This window comes from Pleuronectes platessa, chromosome 2, assembly GCF_947347685.1.
Source record: "Pleuronectes platessa chromosome 2, fPlePla1.1, whole genome shotgun sequence".
Lineage (NCBI taxonomy): Eukaryota > Metazoa > Chordata > Actinopteri > Pleuronectiformes > Pleuronectidae > Pleuronectes > Pleuronectes platessa.
The window spans coordinates 30,060,838-30,084,691 of record NC_070627.1 but is presented as its reverse complement, the minus strand read 5'-3'; the positions used below and the strand labels follow the sequence as shown (position 1 = coordinate 30,084,691).

The 23,854-nt window shown below is 42.8% G+C and overlaps 2 protein-coding genes across 2 annotated transcripts; one reads left to right on the top strand and one right to left on the bottom strand.

Moving 5' to 3' along the window:
- Window positions 1-648: 648 nt before the first annotated feature.
- Window positions 649-13,718, top strand: LOC128459776 (uncharacterized). The gene is made up of 2 exons (XM_053444644.1): window positions 649-7,970; window positions 8,116-13,718. Exon 2 carries the CDS (start codon window positions 10,811-10,813, stop codon window positions 11,807-11,809), a length of 999 nt encoding a protein of 332 aa, XP_053300619.1. The 5' UTR covers window positions 649-7,970; window positions 8,116-10,810; the 3' UTR covers window positions 11,810-13,718.
- Window positions 13,719-13,782: 64 nt separating this feature from the next.
- ldlrad2 (low density lipoprotein receptor class A domain containing 2) lies at window positions 13,783-22,414 on the bottom strand. Its single transcript, XM_053444633.1, has 5 exons — window positions 22,144-22,414; window positions 20,025-20,510; window positions 18,739-18,888; window positions 18,345-18,485; window positions 13,783-16,749 (listed from the first exon to the last, which is right to left on the bottom strand). Exons 1-5 carry the CDS (start codon window positions 22,232-22,234, stop codon window positions 16,445-16,447), a joined length of 1,173 nt encoding a protein of 390 aa, XP_053300608.1. The 5' UTR covers window positions 22,235-22,414; the 3' UTR covers window positions 13,783-16,444.
- Window positions 22,415-23,854: the final 1,440 nt, after the last annotated feature.

Sequence of the window (23,854 nt, the reverse complement as noted above, 5' to 3'; positions counted from 1 at the left end):
CACACAATTCTTCTTCACCCACATTCACAATGTCACAGACCACACATGAGCAGCTGTTTGCATATAAGTGGCAACTTCCTATAAATGCCTCCACTTATCTAGCCTGGATGCCAGACTAACTTAGCCCCGCCCACAACATTTTTGGTCGGGCAGTTCGGTCTGGAGTCGCTTCGTTGGGAAAAAATTATGCCCGACCGGGCCAATCAGATTGTCAGGGCGGGCTTTATACGATGATTGACAGATGATCAACTGTAACGTAATCAACCTCGTCATCAAAGTGCCCTTGGGTTGAATTCGTTTTCAACAAACATGCCTGCCGCTGGCGAGCTGAGATGTGTAGATGCTGCCATTGAGTCTGTTTTAGAAGACATCGACAGCGCATTCATTTTGAAAGAGGAACACAGAACGTGGAGGCGACGCCAAAGCACCGCGCTAATCGCTATCGCCCCGGCGCTTGGCTGTTCACAACGGACACTGAAGCGACGCTGAACCGCCGGGCAGCGCTAATAATATCACCCGTTGATCCAGTAGATCGCTGCACGGCTTTGTGCCAGTCACACCGGAGGCTGAAGCACCGCGCTGCGCCAAGGCTGCCTCGCGTTGCTTCAACCTCCGGTGTGACCGGCACAAAGTTTTAACATGGGAGTGGATGGGAGCCAGCTGTTATTTAAGGCTTGGCGCTGCGCTGAAGCGTCCGGTGTGAACCCGGCGTTAGTAAATAACTCACAATGCGTTGCTTAGCATAGGTCACATACTACGTTGCTCTGATTGGTTGTAGGTCTATCCAATTGAGCGAAGAAGAATTTTACTTCCTGGTCAGTTGAAACACGCCCCATAATCACAGCCCAATGGAGCGGTCTCAGACTCACATTCTGACTAGAATTGTGAGTCTGACAACGTCAGGCTACCACTTATCTGCTCTCCACGTCACACTCACTTGTCACATATTTTTCAGATTTTATGCACACTGATTCATTGCATTGCACTTCACATGTGACAGACACAGCAGATCACGTTTATGAATCTCTGTTTTTGGCTTTTTCTGATGATTCTCTGAAAGTGTCCAATCTTTTTTGGTCTGGTTCCAGAAGTGCAGCTGCCGTCTCACTCACTGACCAGCAGTTGGCACTGTTTCGCGTCTCGAATTCCAGCCCTCACATCTCGCTCTCCAAGTCTCATGATGACAAGTGGCCAGACTTAAGGCCTTTTCCGTTTTGACGGACACTGACAGATAGCCTTCTTTGTTGTGGAACGCCTTCTCCGGGCTCCACGGAGAGCTTTTCGTGCAGCTCAGATTTTTCTAACTACGCGTCGGCATGGCGGAGAGCCTACGGATAGCCATTGGCTGTGATTGGTCCGCTAACAACTAGGGATGGGTATCGTTACGCCTTTCTTAAATAACGCTTGACGACATTTAAGAAAGGCTTTTTTTATTGCCAAATATATGAACTGTTTAAAGTAGATTATAAATATAAATAAATACAAAACACTTAAAACTATGACTAATAAATGAACTGTTAACAAAAGTTTACACTATACTTAAATAAATAAAACATCATAACATAATCCCCAAGCAATGTCCCAAACAAAAAGACTGCAGGTGTGGCGTGGTGAGTTGTCGCAAACAATCCAAACAAAGTCAACGCTGTCCTCACCACCTTCCAAGTGCCCAGAAATGTTCAGTACTTGCATTAATCCATTATTGACTCCCAGGCAATAATCCCGTTTCGGCGAGAAAATCCCATGTAGGTCTTAATTGATAACAGGCCATGTAAACAACAATATCCACTCAGACAAGAAGCAGTGGAGGGGATACGTCCTGTTTTTGAATCCTTTTTGCAGGCTGGTGTAATTGTCCCCTGCCCTGATTCACCGGTCCGCACTCCACTGTTCCCAGTTAAGAAGATCAGAGACAAAGGTCAACCTACTGAGTGGCGGTTTGTGCAGGATTTGAAGGCTGTGAATGACGCTGTAATTTTTACGATAGCCTATTGTTCCCAACTTACGCCTAATGCAGTGTAGTTTTCGGTTGTAGATTTATCCAACGCTTTTTTTAGTGTTCCTGTCCACAAGGACAGCCAGTACTGGTTTGCTATTTTGAAAACAAGGCCTACAAGTTCATACGCCTATGTCAAGGCTATTGTGAGTCTCCATTTTCAGGTAGTAAAGTACAACTAGACAAATACTAGGAATAAGTAATAAATTATGCCAAAATGAAAGGAACAGAGAAAGAAAGAAAAAAGAGTCAATTGAAATAAAATAAAATAAAAGGCATAAAAACAGAACAGAACTAACAAACAAACAAAACTAACAAACAGGGCGTACAACTCAAGACAATGAAATGTATTGATGCATCACTAGTATACTAAAAACATTAAAAAAACAAAAGAGTTGATGGCCTAGTGTGAGTCTCATAGCTGCTCTAGATCTCCATCAAATTGAGCAAGATGGTCCAGGAATGGCTGCCAGATCTTGTAGAATTGTTTAAGATTGTTTGTCAAACTATATCGGATCTTCTCCATATGTAATAGAGAAAAAAGTTCTGATAGCCACGTCTTGAAGAGTGGCACTGCTTCTGACTTCCACAGCCTTAGAATCAGTCTCCTTGCAATTAACATTCCTGACATGATGGTGTGCTGTACTGGAATACTTCGAGGCAAAAGAGACAGGGAGAAGCCAAACAGTGCCACCTCTGGCTCAGGTTTGAACATGTCCAGAAAAGGTGGGTTAAGGATCCGTCAGCAGATTTACATCGATCACACAAAGGAGAGACAGTAGGATATATTCTATGTAGTTTGGTTTTCGAATAATGGAGTCTATGCGTAACCTTAAACTGGATTAAGTGATTTCTGGCATTAATAGAACAGTATTGGATTCTGCTGAGACCCTCCTGCCAAACAATGTCATCAATCTGGAGACCCAGTTCCTCCTCCCAAGCCTTTTTCAAAGAGTGGGTGGCATAGTTCACTTGTTCAGAGAATACCCTGACAAAGCTTGAAATCAAGCCTTTTGAATCCGGTGGGCCAAGCCAGAGACTATAAATCCTACTTTCGTCAGGGAGAGATTCAAATTTAGTCAGGCTTTGGCGGACGTAGTTTCTAATCTGAAGGTATCTAAAGAAGTGTGTTGACGGAAGGGAAAACTTGTCTTTTAGTTGAGTAAATGAGGTAAAATGTTTGTCAATGTACAAATCTTTTAGAACTACGATGCCTTTTTGTCTCCAACTATAAAAAGTTGCATCTGAGAGAGCAGGGGGGAATGCATGATTATGACACACTGGAGCATAGATAGAGGTACCAGGTAACTTGCAGCACTTCTTAATTTGCTGCCATATTTTCAAAGAATTAATAATTATTCGATTTTTCAGTTTTGTGAAGGGCAGCCCAGGTGTTGAAAAAAGAAGAGCTGGGAGTGAACTGTCTTTGACATGTTTCTTTTCAATGGCTACCCACGCAGGGGTGCTTGTTGAAATCTCCTGGTTGTAGCCATCACCCCAGAATGCAAGAGCTCTAAGATTTGCCGCCCAGTAGTAATGCTGGAAGCATGGCAGCCCAAATCCACCTTTCTCTCTGGGTTTTTGTAAATGAGTTTTTGATATTCTATGAGCTTTAAAACCCCAGATAAAAGGCATGATTATTGAGTCCAGTAACTTAAAGAATGACTTTGTGAGGAAAATAGGAAGGTTCTGAAAGAGGTATAGGAATCTTGCCAGTGAAACCATCTTGATAGCATTTATACGACCCACCATAGAGAGCGGGAGCGTGTGCCACTTGCCAATATCTCCTTTTAGTTTTTCCACCTTTTCATGGAAATTCAGTTTAAATATTAATTTAGGATCCTTTGGAAGGGTAACTCCTAGGTACTTCAGCTTGTCTGTAACTTTAAATGGGAGTTTATGCAGAAATTCTGCTTCATGGTTATCCCCAAGAGGCATTAATTCACTTTTTTGCCAGTTAATTGTGTATCCAGAAACTTTCCCAAATGACTTTATGAGGTCTAACAGAATGGGAATAGACTGTTGAGGCTGTGACATGAAAATGGCAACATCATCTGCATATAGGGATAGATGGTGATCCACATCTCCCAGGTGAATGGGTTCAGTAGAGCTGTGCTGCCTGATACTAATAGCAAGGGGCTCAATACAAATCGCAAAGAGAAGCGGGCTAAGGGGGCAGCCCTGGCGCGTCCCACGATGTAATGGAAATGGAGCTGACCTTTCTTGATTTGTTAAAATGGAAGAGGAAGGGTGGGCGTATAATATTTTAATCCATGTGACAAAACGGTCACCAAATCCAAATTCCTCCAATACCCTCCACATATATGCCCACTCTATCTGATCAAAGCTTTCTCCGCATCTAAGCAGAGGACTGCCACTTTCTGATCCTTACTGTAGTTATGGTACATTATGTTCATTAATCTTCTAACATTAAAAAAGGAGAACCTACCAGGAATGAAACCAGTTTGGTCTGCATGAATAATGGAGGCGATGTGTTTGCCTAACCTATTTGCCATCAATTTAGAAAAATTTTCATATCAGAGTTCAGCAATGCAATTGGACGATAGGATGAGGTTTCAATCTCATCTCTCCCTTCTTTTGGAATAAGTGAGATGTTGGCTTCATACAAGGAGTTTGGAAAGTTTTGAGTTTCAAATGAGTGGTTAAACATCCTGAGCAAGAATGGAGTCAGCTGTTCAGGGAATTTCTTATATAGTTCGATTCCAAAACCATCTGGGCCAGCACTTTTACCATTGGGAAAGGATTTTATAGCATCCAGAAGCTCTTGAGCAGTAATGTCAGCGTTAAGCGCTTCACATGCCTCGTCATTTAACCTGGGGAGGTTCAGGTTCTTTAGCCACGCAGAGGTGTCCCCTTTAGCTTTGGATGTATATAATTGTTGATAATATTCCCTGAAGCGCTTGTTTATATTGCTGGGGTCAGTGATAATGTCCCCAGATTTTGATTTGATTTTATGTATAGCTCTGCTAGCCTGCAAACCTCTCAGCTGTCGGGCTAGTAGCTTCTGGGGCTTGTCTCCAAGTTCAAATTGCTTTTGTTTCAATTTAAACAGTTGGTCCTGTACCTGGGCAGATAGTATATCGTTATATTCATACCTCAGTTTAAGAATATTCTGTAGGGTGACAGGGTCAGCAGAAGATTTATAGGCAGTTTCTAGTTGCGTTAGATCCTTTTCAATTTCTAAAAGGCGCTTCTTCTTTTTTTTCCTCATTGAGTTTTCAAAAGAAATAACGTGTCCTCTAAGCACAGCCTTAAAAGCTTCCCATAAGGTGGAGTCTGTAACCTCTAGATTATCATTTGTTTCCAAAAAATCTGAGCTCCTAGCAGAAATGAACTGAGAAAACGAGGAGTCGGAGAGAAGCGAAGGGTGGAAACGCCAACTAAAGCGCTGTTTCTTATGGTTGAGGTCAAGCACCAATGATATCGGAGAGTGATCAGAAATTAGAATATTATGATATGAGGTGGAGATCACATTTGAAATCAAGTTTGAGTCAAGCAAAAAATAGTCGATTCTAGAGAAAGATTTGTGCCTTTGTGAGAAAAAAGAATAATCCCTATGTGTCGGGTGCTGAAGCCTCCATATATCAACTAGATGTGTGGATAACATTAGATTATTCAAGGCTGTGGAGGCAGCAGAAGGCCCCAGGTTTGTTTGGGCTGATCTGTCCAGAAAATCGTCAAGCACACAGTTGAAGTCGCCACCTATGATCACATGCGTATCTGAGAGACTGGGCAGTAAATTGAAGATCTTACAGAAAAAATCTGGGTCATCAGAATTAGGACCATATACATTTAAAAGTGTGACATGGTGTGAATAAATGTGGCCCGTCACTACAATATATCTGCCATTTGGGTCACACGTGGTGGAAACATGTCTAAATGGGATAGTTTTGCTAATCAAAATAGCCACTCCACGAGCTTTACTGGAGAATGTAGACTGGAATATTTGATTGACCCAACGGCATCTAAGCAACTTTGCTCTAGTGGGCTTAATATGAGTTTCCTGTAGGAATATAATGTCTGCAGCTAAGGACTTCAAATGAGAGAATACTTTTGCCCTTTTAATTGCATGCCCTAATCCACGGACATTCCAGCTAGTAAAAGTAATGCCACCACCTCTTAAAGAAAGACTAGGATGCATATCTAAGTACAGTGATGTGAACATGTAACGCCCTTGAAACACACTGATAACCGCATAAAGGAGAACAACACAAAAAACACACACATAAAAACTTGCCCCCCCGCCCCACTTTCCCAAACAAAGTGAGAACACGTTCCCCACAAATAGGCTTAGAGGCTGCCGGACCATAGGAAAAGATAGTTTAGCTAAGCTAACAAAAGAGCCCTGTGCTCTCTCCAAAATTATTAACATCATTTAAACAACGTTCATGAGAGTGTCCCAACCTGCGTGATTGCAGGGAAAACAAACCCAAAAAAAGCCACATATCGAAAAATATAGCCATCCAAATCGCATATAATGTTCAGGACAGAGACCCTGCAAACAGCACGGCTTCTTGTGATGAGGTAATTACCTGCTCCGAATTACCCAGGGTAACCCTCAGCCGGGCTGGGTAGATGAAACCAACCCTCGCACCAGCCTCCTTCAGCCTTTTACGCACATCATCAAACGCTTGTCGCTGTTTTATCACCTCCACTGGCAAATCGGGGAAGAAATGGATCGCCGCTTCGTTGTACTTCAGGGGGAATTGTTGGCGAGAAAGCTGTAGTATCTTCTCCTTGATTTGGAAGTGGTGAATCCTGGCTATCATTGCGCGCGGTCTCGCATCCTCCACCGCAGACTGCTTCCCTAGACGGTGTGCTCGATCCAATAAACTTCTCCAGAAACTCAACAGGGCGATTTTTCTCGATCTTTTCAGGTAGGCCAACAATTTTAATATTCTGATGCCTAGAGCGAGCTTCCAGGTCAATCACTTTTGAGCGGAGTGCATGGTTTTCCGTCTGCATTTGCATACAGGCTTGTTCAACTTGTGAGAGGCGGAGATCGTAGCTGGAATTAGCTTCCTCGATTTCAGTCATACGGTTTCCAAGACTCACCAAAGACGCTTGAGTGGATGCCAGGGTTGCCTCTAATGTGTCAAATCGATCAGTCATCGTTTTGTTCATGCTCTCTATTGCCAGAAGAATGCTGCTCGACTCTGCATAAGTGTCCTTGCTAGCCACCTGGTCCGTCATGACAGGTGCTAGTGCTAGCCCCAGCTCCGGCGAGGGCTGAGTTTTAGTCTTGATTGGGCTTTTATCTTGCAGTTTTCCACGGTCAGTTTTCGCTTATCGCATCTCCCCGCTTTTAGTTGTTGACTGAATCAAAAACAGGTCGAGTAAACTGGTGTATTTTAAATTAAATACCGAATTATTTTATAGCATGGAGAGGAGCTCAAGAGAAACACGTCTACTCCATCTGGTGCTCACTAGCGCCCCCCCCTTGCAGTATGTTGATGATCTACTAATTGCCAGTCCCACACAGGAGCAATGTGAAACAAATACGATCGCTTTGCTGAGGCATCTGGCTCGTGAGGGCCATAAAGTCAGCCTCAGCTCACTACAGTTTGTACAACAAACTGTCACGTTTCTGGGTCATGTCGTCACCAAAGATGGGAAATCCCTGTCTGATAAGAGAGTAGAAGCTATTGTTAACATGCCAAAACCATTGATGAAGAAACAACTCATGTCATTCATCGGCACATGCTCTTTCTGTAGAACGTTCATTCCTGACTTTGCTCTTCTTGAAGCCCCCTTAGGTGCTCTGTACCACGGCAAATCACTCACTCCTCACTAACGTGTCGTTTAGACTCCAGAGGCAGACGAGGCATTTGTCACACTGAAGAAGACGCTGCAGCAATCTCCCACTCTTGCTCTCCCTAACCCTGACAGACCTTTGTTCAGGCTGTGGATGAGAGAGACCGCTGCATGACTTCCGTCCTCCTTCAGTCTCAAGGTGACAAATTTCGCCCTGTCGCCTACTTCTCCGCCAAACTTGATCCGGTGGCAGCTGGCCTTCCACGTTGTTTGCGTGCAATGGCCGCATGTGAAAAATCCGTCCTTGCCTCACGTTCCTCATGCTGTGTCTTTCATTCTTACAGAACAGAAGACCTCACATCTCTCTGCTGCTCGCTGGCTGCGGTATCACACTGTTCTTCATGACATGCCCAACATCACAGTTAAATGCTGTTCAACTTTGAACCCAGCCACACTTCTTCCGCTTCCAGATGATGAGGAAGAACACAACTGTGTGGCTGAACTTCAAGTCCATTGTTCCCCACGACCTGACCTCTTTGACGAACCTCTTTTTAACTCTGACTTGATTCTGTATGTTGATAGGTCCACCTCACGCGACCCTGTCTCTGGTACTTACTGTGTTGGTTTTTCTGATTGTTCAGATAGCGAAGACCTCGTCTCGAGTTCTCTTCCTCATCACCTCTCAGCACAGGCAGTAGAGTTCATCGCACTCATGGAAGCATGCAAACTGGCTACTGGTAAAACACTCACAGTCTACACTGACTCCAGATATGCATTCGGTGTAACTCATGATTTTGGCGCCCTTTGGCAACACAGTAACTTCCTCACATCCTCTGGTAAAAAGATAGCACACCATGGTCTCATCACAGATCTTCTATCTGCCATTTTGCTCTGAAAAACGGTGGCTGTATGCAAATGTGCTGCACACACACGTGCTACGGATGTGGTGTCTTGGGGAAACGCCAAAGCAGACAAAGCGGCTAAACCTGCAGCTCGCTTACCACCTCCTCTTTCACACACACAATTGGCTGCACTCACATCGGACATGTCCTCCTCTCTCTCTGCAGTACAGTCCACTGCTACTCCTCCTGAGATCTCCCTATGGAAGACGTCCGCTGCTATTTTCCGAGCTGGTGTGTGCTATGGTCCTGACAACAAACCCTGTTTGCCAAAATATTTCTTTCCCCATAATGCTAAGTTATCTCATGGCAAAGATCACTTATCTAAAATGGGGATGTTATCTATGATTACAGAACATTGGTTTACGAAAGGTTCCTCCACCTATGCTCAAAAATACTGTCAGGCATGCGTAATCTGCGCCACACACAATGTTGGCAGGCCAGTGGCTGTAACCAGCCAGGCAGCACACCCACCACCTACTCGACCTTTTCAACATTTGATGATGGACATCATAGAGCTGTCACCATCAGAAGCAGTGTTAATTTTGGCAGCTATTTTTTATTTAGTCTTAGTCTTTTGACGAAAATGCATATTAGTTTTAAGTCACATTTAGTCATTTTTATCCTTCTTAGTTTTAGTCTAGTTTTAACCGACGAAAACAAATTACATTTTAGTCTAGTTTTAGTCACATTTAATAGCCACATTAAACTCCTTTTCTTCCCTTCTCAGGCCCAGGGACCCTGTATTGTGTCTAAAACTGCATACTCGCTTGCAGTACTTTGGTTGTCCATTGGATATCCCTACCAGCATAGGTCTAAAGCAGAGTAATTTTTCCCCCTCTTCCCCCAAATCCAATTTGTCTGGAGCAACAAAACATATTTGATAACAAAGCTAATAAAGTTTAATATAAAGTTATACTATACTAAACTATAGTTTGTTGCATTTACGAAATTATAGAACGACAATAAAGAAAACTCTTGACATTCTATTGCTATTTGTACCTGTTACAACAAAGGAAAACACCGAACACTTATGAAGAGAAGAAAATACACAGGCAAGTGTCGGCCTACTTTGAATTAAATTAAACACAGAACTTTGTAGGGCTATTTGAGTCCTCCCCGTATTTGTGGGAAATGTATGAAATAAGAAGTACCCTATTTTGAAATAAATAAAAACAGATAGCTGCCGCCTAATAGCTTAAAAATATATATTTAGTTTTAAATGTGAAAACAAAAAGTGAGAGCAGGTCAGGCTGGAGGCGAACACAGAAACTGAAACTCTGTACAAACCAACTGCAGCTTCTGCTCTGATCAAGAAGCTGAGCAGCTGAGACCAGAGAAACTCTGTGTTTTCACTGTTTCCATAGTTAAGTAGCAGCCGGTGAGTCAGTGAGCGGCTGCTCCACGTGAACGAGCTCTGATCTCACTGTCTCTGAGCGAGTGAGCGGGGCGGGGGGTGGAGCCTCAGGACCGGTGCGCTATCTGGGGCACACACACACACACACAGACACACACACTCACTCTCCCGCTCCTGATACTTCATGACGGCCTGATACAATGATGTTTAAAAAAATTATTGAGACTTAGTCAACCACCAACCTTTTCGTCTCGTCTCGTCTCGTCAACGAAAGTTAAAATAGATTTAGTCATAGTTTTCACACAGGTCTTGCATGGACAAAATTCCTGCCTCTGGTGCTGATGTACATGAGGATGAGAAAACGAACCGGGTCTAATCTTTCACCTTATGAGATTCTTTTTGCAACTCCTCCCCACATTGGTGTGGCATCTTCCGTCTTCTCCGCTTTCATCCACAGACTTGTGTGATGATGACATTTTGTCCTATTGTGCTAACCTAACTTCGTCTCTTTCAGACAGGCGACTTCGTGGTGTTCAAGGACTTCCGGAGAAAGAATTGGCGCTCACGCAGGTGGCAAGGGCCTTACCAGATACTGCTCACAACCTACACAGCCGTGAAAGTTGCTGAAAGAGCCACCTGGATCCACGCCAGCCATTGCAAACGAGTACCAGCTCCATCGGACCAGCTGACGCCCTCAACTGAAAGCACTCACACTGATACACACTGATAACTACACAAGCGTTCTGCCACAACACAGAAGAAATTTGCCTGACAACTGAGACGATGGACAGGCCACGGCCTTGGCATCCATTTCGACATTCAGGGTTGTGTGGCCTCAGAGGCTCACTATGTGTGTTATCTATGATCTCCTTGATTGTAGTTTTGCCCATTATTTTGTCTAGAAACACTCCTGTAAAAGCCTCTGATGATGTTACAGACTTCTCTTTTCCTGCAGTGTCCTTTCAGAACCATCCAGCACATGCAGATTTGACCAGACACAAGAGAAGTGATTCAGGTCCCCTGGATCCATACAGCGCTAATTGGGCCCCGTCCTGGTTAGAAAGGAACTTATGGTTTCAGCACATAAATTACACTGTTCATACGTCATTTGCCTCATCTTGTTTGGCCTGTCAAGGTTATAGAACTACGTTAACTCTTGTTTCTTTCCCTGATAATTGCACATGTCAATTCGAGGGACGGAGGGGCAAACCAGTTTGCCCCCTAGACTGCATTATTGTGCGCGCCTCTAGACAAACACGTTGGCACTATAATAGCACTCTCTTCAGTAACTGCCCTGACATATCACTTAGAACACCAACACCACCGCGGGCAGCCTCAACTAAGATACTGATTGCACCTAATGCGACATTTACCTGCTTCAATCGGACCTACGGTAGCATGAGTGTTGGTGCCACTTCAGTACCCTGTCACATAATTCACACCCTCTATCGACCCAGATCTGCTAGTAATCCCCAGTCCTCCAAGGTTGGCCTGGAAATCGAAGAGGATGGCAGTTTTGGTAGAAGATGGAAACGTGATGCTTTTGATGCTGGTATTGATCCGTATCCTGATTTGTATTGGATTTGTGATGATATTAGACGTTCCCTCCCTGGTAATTGGAATGGTTTGTGTGTTATAGCCATGTTAGCTCAGGAAGTTCACATTATACCGATTTCAGAAAATGTTGTTAGTGATCTGTCTGTTCTCCCTCCCCAGTCCCGCCACCATATCACCAAGCATGCTGTGGTTCCCTTTGGCAGCTTTGATAACGCCGTTACCTAAGATGCCATTGGTATGCCCAGAGGCGTTCCTGATGAATATAAGGCTCGCAACGAAATTGCTAGTGGGTTTGTTCACCTGATTCCGTTCATTGGTGCTTCTATTGAAGTTCAGAAGAACACAGAATGGATCAATTATATTTACTACAATCAGCAATGTTTCATTAACCAAACAACTGACGCTATCAAAGGTCTTGCGGACCAATTGTCCCCCACTTCCCTTGTGTCCTGGCAAAACAGGATGGGACTGGATTTATTGTTTGCTGAAAGAGGTGGCATATGTTTCATGTTCGGAGACGCTTGTTGTACCTACATTCCTAACAACACGGCACCTGATGGTTCTGTCTCCAGAGCCATTAATGCCTTAGAATCCCTTAGTAAAGAATGGACAGAGAATTCCGGCGCTGCCCACCCATTAGATTGGCAGTCCGTACAGACATTTTTCGATAACTGGCAAGGCATGCTTATCTCTTTTGTCGCTATAATTGCTCTCTTCCTTGGTATCTTTGCCCTCTGTGGATGTTGTATAATTCCTTGCGTTCGTGGCCTCATCACCCGTATAGTTAATGCAAGTCTAACTAAGACTATGTTGTCATATCAGCCCATACCCTCCTCTGTCGCTAATGTTCCTGACTTATTCCCCATCCCTACTTACCTGGACACTGATAGCACAGATGATTCTGATGATGATACTCAAATTTAGTTTTATTTTACTATTTTAATTCTTAATTTTCTTTTTATGTTATTTTCTCCCTCCATATTGCTTATGTGTTTCTTAGTGATTTCACGAGACAAAAACAGCTACTGCAATAATGCTTTCAACTTCATATTTTATGATGCCTTAATTTAAATCTCTGAATTTTGAAGGTTGATGTGTTACTTTATGAAGTTTGTACATACTTAATTATATATACATACATTCTGTCCGTCCTGGGTGAGGAATCCCTCACATGTGGCTCTCTCTAAGGTTTTACCCTGTGAAAAGGGATTTTGGATTAGTTTCCGCTTTATGAGGGTTAAGGGCAGAAGATGTCACACCATGTTAAAGGCCTATGAGACGAATTGTGATTTGTGAATATGGGCTATACAAATGAAATCTGATTGTTTGATTGATTAATCAATTTTACTTCCTGGCTTGAATTTTAAAAAGGTTTTACTGGATATATTTTCAACCTTAGATATACTATATAATGACATTTAACGTTTTATTACATTTTGTTACTTTTGCCAATCAATAAAGTATATTAGATTTTGATAATGGCTAACGTGATGATGATTTTGTTTGACCTGATTTTCTTATATTTTCATTGTAAATGTTTGCTCAATTACAGGAAAAGGATTTTTTTTTTTTTCACAAAAACAGCAGTGGCTACTTATTGTGGCCTCATCGCCAGTGACTCTGTATGTAGGATTGCATACTCGTCGATTTTCTTCTATGATTTGATGTTTGTTACTGATGTTGATTATGATTTTTCTTGATTATTTTTCGTTAGTGATCATATTTTTTGATGATCAAAGGGGGGAGTGTAATGGAAAATATCACTGACCAGTGTCTAAGGTATTGGAAATCCCCTTACTAGTTGTCTCACTGCTGTGATACTGTCTACCTGACAGGATGGAACCCTTATTTGGTGATGTTTTTCTTCTAACTGGTACCAGGGACGGTATGGTGATGTTTTACTTCTAACTGGTACCGGGGATGAACGAACACATCTGATAAGACATAGATGATGATCTCATGTCTTTCAAGTCTTTGATGTCTTCTTTTTTTTAATATCATCTCTCATGTAACGCCTCTTTGTATAAGTTCTGGCTTATGTGACCTATCAGCCAGTTGTTGTTATTCCACTTTGAGCGCCTGTGCTTGTTGTATAAACTCTGCAGAGCTTATTATTATAAAGACTCAAAAGGAACTCCGGTCTGAGAATTTCATTTTTTCAAATGTCAAGATGAATTTCCATCACACTATCCCTTTAATTTAATTATTGTTGTATTACAGCCTGTGGGATATTTCTGTCAATAAAACACTGTTTGACATTTACAGATGTTGACATTTACACAAAATGTTAAATTCAGCCCGTAACAGTAGAAACCATAAAAAAATTTAAGTTTAAAGTAAAATGCGAGAAAAGTTTAGTTGGATGGGACATCCAGCTGGAGCGTTGACCTTCGCCACAGTGACGCACATGGATGTCTGAGTGTGTGAGAGTTCAAGGTATGTGTATTTTACTGTGTGTATGTTGTCTGATGGGTGTTAGGAGGCAGCTGCATTCTTGTACAGTCTGAGCAGAGCGAGATAGATCATGAAATCTGCATGAAGTCTGCATGCTTTCAGTGGGGAGCAACCTGGAAACACAAGGTTTGTTTAAGCGTATGTGGCCCTGTGTCTTAAACATGCACTACTTAAAAGACAGTAATGCAGGTGGTTACACAACACACAGTGTGGCAGTGGAAAGGAAAGGTTATGGAGCTACTCCAAGGATGCCATAAAGACATTTTGCCTGGTGAACACATCAACTAGTCACCCCTCCCATGGACTATTAATCTGGGTACAGTGACTACTCTACTTTACTTAGTATTTACTGTACATGAGGTCAGGAAGACAACAGAAGAATCTATAAGAAAGACGTCAACCAGATATTTAGATTTTGATTGACTTCGGGACAATACATAAATTACCCATATTATAGTATGGTGTGTTTTCATCTTGATTTCTATTTGTTTTCAGTTTTATAATAAACAATAACAAGTAAATACAATAAGAGTATGTATACACCACTATATGTAGCCTTAATCAGAGTAAATCAAACAAAAGTATCTCCAAATTGGTGGTTTATGTATGTATCAATGTCTCAATGTCCCCTATTCACAAAGGCAACACCATAATGGTTTTCCCATTTTGGCTTAGCGGAATCTGACTGTCCGGATGAACTGGGGCGCTGACTGAGTCAGGCTTTATCGCTCAACATTCGTGTTTGTCCTGACTAATGCTCTTTTGTCTGAATAAGAGCAAAGCCATGCAGCCAGGTCCCAACATCTGATCGAGAGCCTTCAACGACGAGTGAAGGGTATAGATCAGGAGTGTAATGTGCTGTGTCCTGGTGAGCTTCACAACCTCAAGTTAATATATCATCTTATCACACTGGGCTGCAATCTGTACTGCCTCATAAACTGAACTGTTCGGTTTTCTATAATATTGTGAGGTCTCTATCTTATTATGTGAAGTGCCTTCAAATAACGTATGTTGTGATTGGCACTAAAAAGATAAGATCTAATTCAATTGTATTTAAGCAGGTCGTTTTGCATGTTTCTTTTGAATTTGTTGTATGTTATGAACACACACTTTTCAGGAGATAATACTTTTTTACCACAACGTACATCTCTTCAGCATGTTGACCGCTAGATACTGGATGACTTTGTGCTCCAGTGTCCAGACATCCCATTGGCTCGTACATTATTACGAACAACAGCGGGCAGCTGGGAGGAGAGTTAAGTGGTTGAAGGAATTTCTCCATCGGAGAACAGCTGCTATCACCAGGTGGTTAGTTGACTTTGTTCTGTGGCTGTGTCCTCAACATGTGTCCATGGCAGACCTTTGGTCAAAGTTGTACACTGGAGCTGTAGTTTCACTGTCTACCTAAATTGTTACTTCTAAGACAGAACATAAAAACACATTTAGAAGAAACAAAACCAAAATCTATAAAAATATATGTAAAACTATCCACACTGATAACCTAATACACGCCATTGTGTGTTCTGGAGACGCTTAACTGGCTGAACTTCTCAAGCTTCATTAACCGTCTCTAAAAGGATTAGTTTACCAAAAAGTGAAAAATTCACTCATTATCTACTAACCACTATGTTGATAGAGGGGTGGAGGAATCCAGAAAACAAGTCCACCACTTGGGCAAGAGTGTTTGCGATGTTCCTGTGTGCTTGTTCGTACGTGAACGGGTGTCTGAGGAGGCTATCAGCGGATATTTAGGCTAAAAACGTGGTGCAAATGCCGCTGATTCGAGCCGGATATGAATGGCTGGGCTTTCAGATACTTGAATGACAGCAAACGAGCAGTATGGAGGCATTTTATGTTATTTCTGTTATTTTTATTATGACTGAAGAATTGGATTTGGCTGCAGCACTGTTTACCCCTGAGACTCCCGAGGTGTTTTGTGGAGTCAAACACTTCACCCACCCCTCTATCGGCATAGTGGTGAGTAGATAGTGAGTGAATTAAAAATGTTTCGGTGAACTGTCCATTTAAACTGATGGTGCTTCCACTATAATATGTAAGAGAAACAGTTCAACACAAGTAAAGCCTGCTGTGAACACAAATGTTTCTCAAGTGATTCTAAGAACTCTTAATCCTTTCTTGTAAGATACATCCATACATTCATACAATCCATAGTCACACTGTACCCTGCTCTACCTTCGTAAAACAAAATAAACAAAAAAAGTCTCATCACCTGCATCATCTCATTTAAAGCACACAAACCACAGGTTAAACAATACCCTTTAGCTCTGCTCTTTCCAGTGTGATACACTGGACCATATGAGTCCATTCTGCACTAAAAGGATTCTTGGTCATGTCAAACTGTTCATGTTCACCACTGATCAGACATTCAATGTCAGTCCTTCTGCTCTAAACATCAGCTGTGGTAAAATTTTCCTCAGCATTGTTGCCAGTGGCTGCTGTGCCAGTCGGGATCCCATTGACAGGTGTGTGTGGGGTGACTTTTGCCAGTCGGTGCTCCTTGCTGTGGATGCAGCTGCGGGCACACATCTGGCAAGAGGCGCAGGCCAAGTTGCAGCAGGGTAAGAAGCGACAGATGCTGACACGCCACAGGAACCAGCCAGGTGACCAGCAGCACCAGCACAGCACCAAGCCACCTGCTACCACAGCCAGGATGATGTAGAGGATCAACAGAGACAGGGAGGAAGGAGAGTCTGGAGATAAAATAGATACAATACAGTTTTCTTGTAACATAGACCTACAGTGCTCAGCTGTTTTAAAAAACTATAGATTTATATTTTATGCAGGAAACCATGAGCTTGGTTCTGAGTGCAACAGACATGGTGTGAGGCAGTCTAAACGTGCTCACAAGACAACAAGATAAGCAGCCATTCACAAACACTTAAATCCTTCAATTAAACTGCATTTCTTAAAGGGAATGTTCACCCAAAAAATGGAAATTCCCTCATTATCTACTCACCACTATGTCGATGGAGGGTTGGGTGAAGGGTTTGAGTTCACAAACACTTTTGGAGTTTTACCGGTAAACATATCCAATACGATTGAAGTAAATGGGGATTGATTCTTCCAACGCGGCTCCAGAGCAGGATAATAGAGGACATTTAGGCTGAAAACATGGTGAAAATTATGTTGTTTCTAATCCAATTTGAATGTCGGGGCTGAAACCACTGGAGCAGTATGGAGAAATGTATGTTTTTTTCTGTTGCTTTTTACATTTTAAGAATCAGTCGCCATTTACTTCAATTTGGCTGCAACCCTGTTTACCTGTAAAACTACAGAAGTCGTTTGTGGACTCAAACCCTACACCCACCCCTCCATTGGCATAATGGTTAGTAAATAATGAGTGAATTTTCATTTCTGGGGGAACTATCCCTTTAAGGCTGAGGAAGTAAACGATTCTGGAAAAAATCCACAAAAACATAGGGAGAATATACAAAATTCACACAGAAAGACCCTGGATGAACTGGGATTTGAACCATAAAATTGTGTTGTGAGGCAACAGTTCCAAGAAGGGTCCAGATAAACTTATTCTACAACTTCAGAAAGTGTGATTGAAAGCCGACAGAGCCTCTAAAATTACTTCCACAATCAGACACATATATAACTCTCTCTACTGTTTACCTGTTTTAAATATAAATACAGATGGATTAGATTTGTGTATCAAAATTGTGGTGGCTGTTGACTAACATAGTCAACCATTCTCAGGGACCCCGTCTCAGATCAGGGCCCCTGGCAATTGCCTTCTTTGCCTGCCCACTCACTAATTGAGCCACAGTCAAACAAGTTGTTACTAAACAGTGTGTTGGTTCACCCAGGCAATCGTTCCTCCCTGTGGGCAGACAAGGGTCTATTTAAATGTATCTCAGCTAATAAACAGCTGCCACGTTGCACAGCAGGCAAATGTGAATCCCCCACTCTCTGTTGAACAGTCTCAAAAGAATAATGGCTGTTTTCTCAGACCAGCCGGGTCTTAAAAGCCGCCAGAAGATGACGGCCTGGCCAAGACAGTCTCTGTTTGCACCTCTGACGCTGGGATAGAGACTAATAACTCAAAAGGCTGCTTTTTGCTTTGAGAATCCTTTAAGACCCATTGGTTTACCAGCTGAAATTAACAACTCAATAGCCACCTCCATCCGTATTATACCCAGTCACCAGGCTACTTTGCATCTAGTTAATTTGCTGACCAACCAACTGACTGCATACACAGTGAGTCAATCTAGTCTGGAATGGGAGATTTTCCTGCAAGCTGAATATAACAAAGATTTACAGTAGTACTTTGGTCACTCACCTTTTACTGACTCATGGCTGGGAGCGCTGTCTGGCATGCCACAGTTCATATGTGTGGGACGTGGCACTGTGGGTGGATTCCCAAAAGATGGGGGTGGTGTGGCTATAGGTGGTGGAGGTTCAGGAGGTAGTAACTGACCTGCTGATGAAGGACAAACTTGTGTCAACTATTAAATGGTACCGAAAGTAATCAAGACCACAAAAGTACTCCCTTTAATATGTTATGACAATTCAGAATCCCAGAATTTCCTCCCAACACCACTGAAATTATGAACATTTATTTTGAAGGATTGAGGGTAAGGTTTTGAGAGTGCTGCTTGATCAGGGGGTAATAACTTTAGGAAGCATGTCTTTAAAAGCCAGCATTACAGGTGCCACCTCATCACCTAACTGACCTCTGCAGCCTGTGGTTAAGTTTTCCTCCAGGTCACTTCCATCCCCACAGTTGTCAATGCCTTTATCATCACACACCAGGCTGAGAGGGATACACTTGCCATTCCTGCAGGTGAAGTAGGGGTCACTGCTGCACTCTGATTGGTTGAAACCTGAGGAGGAAGATGGCAATCAAGGAATCCGCAAAAGAGGAAGGACCTGTATGCGTTTACCTCAGATGACGGCTGGACAGCAGCACCACAATAATCCTGGTTGGGCTATGATATACTTTCCTGCGTGGAATTGTTTATCTGTCATTAATGAAACAAACATTTCTCAGAGACCATGTTCTAAAAAGTATAAAAACAGCAGAAACATGAAAACAAGCTGCTGAGATGACACATTGAATCACTGACACTAGTATAATGTAACATTCATAAAAATAAAAAAACACTGACCTACATGGGCTGGTGGCGTTGATGATATTTCTAACAAATAGCAGATGCCAAAAAGGGTGGTGGATACTGATCATGGTGGCGGCTGATCGTGGTGGCAGCTGACCATGGACTATGATTACTACAAGACTGCATGATATAAAATATTGTTGTATATCAATGTTGTAATTAATATTATTTTGCTGACATCTCTTGCACTTCTGTCCATCCGGGGAAAGGGATCCCTCACATGTCGATCTTATTCCCTTGTTAATGTCTTTTTGGGGGTTGTTTTTCCTTACACTTGTTGAGAGTTAAGGACAAAGGATGTCATGCCTTGTTAAGCTCTATAAGAAAAATGGCATTTGTGAATATGGCCTATACAAATAAAATTGTACTGATCGAAAAAAGAAGAAAAAATATATTTTTGGATGAAATAATTCAGCCACACAAGTAGAGGACACAGCAAAGCGGAGACGTGCTGTAGACAAAAACACATGATCTCTGCAGCGGAATTAATGAACCCTTCATCCTGCCTCTGCCTGCTGCACCACCCTTAACATGAACTCCACTTGAAGCCATGTCTAGGGTTTTTCCTAAAACACATTTAAAATCACCTTTTGTCCTACACTGATCTTATACGTGGCTTTTCCAGAATCTTAGTGACAGAAATTGGTTGTAATGACGTGAGAGTAGCAGGCCCATTTTATACCAATATTTGTAACATTTCAACCTCTACCCTTGTATTGGTTCATTGACACAGAGTCATCTAAAATTTCCCAATAAACAAATTCTAAAAACAGGCCACTGGAAGGTGGACAGATGGTCAGATGTAGGAGACAGCTGTCCTTTAACCAAGTCTGCATCTTACTTACCAAGTCTGAAGGAGGTGAAGTCTCCCACAAAATCGACTCTGGGCTGAGTTCCCCGGGTCACCAGCCTTAGGGTCAAGTAGTTTCCTGTTGACAGCACTGGCCTGGGTGGGCTCTTCCCACAAAGAGGTGGCCCTAGGGGAGGTGAACTCCTGTCCCTCCCATCATAAAACTGAATGTATGAGCCAGCGTGACACGGATCCCCCAGGTTTTCACCAGAGGTGGGCTCCAGTCTCGGGTTGAGGGCTATAGGGTCACGAGGGGACTCTGGGAAGAGAGGGGATGGGCTCATAGGGGCCACTCGCAGTAAACTGTAGACCAGGAAGAAACGGAAGTGGAACTGGACTTTGTCTTTAGGAGAGATAGCCTGCATGGTGAGGTGGCAGTCAGTCCCCATGGTTACAAAGTAGTACTTCTTGGATTCCTGATGCGAGTTCACGATCATGCCGTCACCTCGGATCATCTGGCCACAGAAGTCCACCACATTTACTGCAGAGGAAAACACAACTCTCAGAGGAAACAGATACATGGCGCTGTTCAACAATGAAATGAATCGAACTGCAAATGGACAACTGTGTATAATTGGGATTTTTTTATTCTGTTGATTGTGTACATTTATTGGTAATGAAAACAAACGGTTTATAAATCTAGTTATATTACTGCTGAATCTAGAGGTAGAAAATCAGGGGCAAAATGGGATGAGTGGAACGTCATATACCCGGATGGAGAATCTCCGATGTGGGGACAAAGAGGGAAGCTAAAGGAAAAATTCCAGTGATGTTAAAGAACAAGCTGAGAGTTACTTTTTCAGTGAGTTATTTTTTTCTTGAGTTCATATAGATGCAAGGTAAAAACATGTACACATAAGTGTAAACCTACATCAGCCATGCGATCAGTGTTGTTGATAGATTGAGAAGCAGCTCACTGCTCATCCTCATGCAGGACCAGGACAGATGGGTGGGCAGATCTGGCTTCAGCAGCCCACACCCAGCCACCCAGTGCCCCCTGCCTCTGGGCTGCAGGCCAAATAATGAGAAAATTTACAACCACCCCTGGAGTTTATTAGCTCTGTTACCCTGGGAGACAACGAGATCCTCCTGCACTGACCTCCAGGAATGTTCCCAAGCCTGGGAGCCCCTGTTGGTGGGAAGCAGCTTCACCAAACAAGTAAATACAAGGCCACAGAGACATTGTTCTAAACATGGAGGACCAGAGGACGCCAAGTCCCCGGTAAACTTTTTTTTTAACAGGCTGATAATTTGAGTCTTTTTAAACACTATGACTGTAAATGGAGTCCATTTCAGGGAGAAGATTCAGAGGGTGAGTGGGGTTCAATGTCCTGAGCGACACACTGTAGTGAGAAATGTCTCTGAGACAGTATTGTATGGAAAAGGGAAGCAACCTCACTTTCCATCCATGTGTCCTTATAACACACCAATCCCTTTACACTGAAACGTATCCAGTCTGCAAACAAAGTACATGAGTAGCACAGTGGTTAAGATGAACAAACTGATTCACACCAAGAGGGGGAATTCATCTACAAAAACAATGAACCACAGCGTTTGCAATTTCAACTCACAATATTGATATATATCATGATAGGTATATATACTGAATAATTTAGAAATGCTGCATGGACTAATAAATCACTATCTTGCATTTCTCATGGGAATCAAATACTTCACATTCAAAAACGAAAAACCATATAAATTCCATTCTATCAATACACCTAATTTCTTTGCACTATTTCCCACAATGTTTAATGCAAGTGAGCTTCTACAGTAAAAAGTATAGCTCAACATAAACAAACTACAGTGAAGACGAGGGAGCAACTTATTCCTCCCTATATTATGGTTTGACAAGAGGGCAATGTTCTTTGCTCTTTGTGAGTGAAGCTCTCAGTAGCAGATTGAGGTGAACACACATGAACATATAATAAATCTAGATGGAGAGAAAGCAGGCTAACTTTCCAGATCCGTTACTGAAGCACCGCCACTACTCTCCGCTGCCATCCCACATGCCAACCAAAAAGACCAACCCAGACGAGTGTGCGCCTCTTTCCGCTCCACTCAGAGCTACGTGCCGGGACAGGAGCGTGATGACAGTGTGGCTCCAGTCTTACCGGTCTCGATGGCCGAGCTGTGCAGACACATGAAGCCGAGCAGGAGGAGCAGCCTGATCACACGCTGCCAACAATTCCCCAGCTCCATCATCCAGCAGACTCAGATTCACTGACGGGACATCACGGTGACCGGATCATCTCCCCCCTCAGCTCTGCTCTCCATCATCACTGCCTCTGTCCGCTGCCTCTCAGACTAGTGATGTGTCGGTCGTGAACGATTCGTTCGTTTGAACGAATCCTTACAAGGACTCGGGAGTAACGAGTCCTCTCAAAGAGAGATTCGTTCATTTTCTCGTGGCCGCGCATCGGGACTGTTGCATAGGCTGATGCAGGTCACGTGAAAAAGGATCCAAAGACTCGTATCCGGCAGATGAACGAATCACGGATCCGAAGACTCTGTTGGCAGAAGAACGAAACACTGATCTGACGACACGGTCGGGAGGTGAACGATTCGTTCATCTGCCGGGTACGAGTCTTTGGATCATTTTCTACGTGACCTCCATAGGCTCAGAAGAGGAAACAGTTACCTCATCCCCTTTCGCGTGACCGCTGTTAAAAAGCAGCCATGACTTTGTGTGGCAGTTCATATATTTTTTAAGAAAACCTCCTCTATTAAATACAGTAAAACATGACTGTTTGTATGGTTTTAAATTGTCATTTATTGTCACACTGGCATTTAATTATCACGGGAAATAATTACACTGCACTAAACTGTAAGTGTAAATGTAAAGTGAAAATAACAAATAGGGCTGAATAGGGCTGAACGATTAAGATTTAATATGCGATTCTTTTATTTTATCCTCTCCCCCCCCCCCCCCCAAAAAAAAATAATGAATGATTTAAATATGACCAACACAATATTAGATACTGTACAATATTCTTTCCCACATTTTATTTGAATGCGGCGTTGTTATAGTCAGTGGATCAGCAGCAGATTAAGCTCTGTGTCCGCGGATGCGGCGGGCCAGCTGGATGTGCTGGCAGCGTGTGGATCAGCAGCTCCATAGATTCCCGTTCATGTCCGGGTGGACGTGCAGCGGTATGGAGGTGCCGGGAGATTTTCCCGTGCGCAGCCCGCACCGCGGTCACCGGCGGTCACATGAGCTCGCTCTGTGTGGCCGACACGTCGGCCGAAGACTCTGTGGGCAGATGCAGGGGCGGTTCTGGCTAATTGGAGGCCCTGGGCAAAGAACAATTTTGAGGCCCCCCCCCAAAAAAAAAAATCTATTTTGACTATGTGTGTGTATGTGTGTGAGAGAGAGAGAGAAAGAGAAAGAGAGAGAAAGTGATTAAATAAGTGTGTGAGAAAGGGAGACATGTGAGTGAGTGAGTTAGTGTTTGTGTCATACTAACCCAGGGATAGTCAACCTTTACTATCGAAAGAGACATTTTGCCCCCTCTTCCCCCAAATTAAATCTGCCTGGAGCCAAACAAATATTTGATAACACAGGTTATAAAGTTATATATATAGTTATACAATATATATAAAAACTATAGTTTGTCGCATTTATTAAATTATAGAACGACAATAAAAAAAACTGTTTAACTGCTATTTTAACCTGTTACAAAAAAGGAAAACACCAAACTCTTATGAAGAGGAGAACATAATACATGTGTAGGCCTACTTTGAATTAAATGAAACACAGAACTCTGCTTTTTTTGCTCATCTCCAGCTTGGTACTTTTCAGCAGATGCTGTGTGCTCGCTCTGG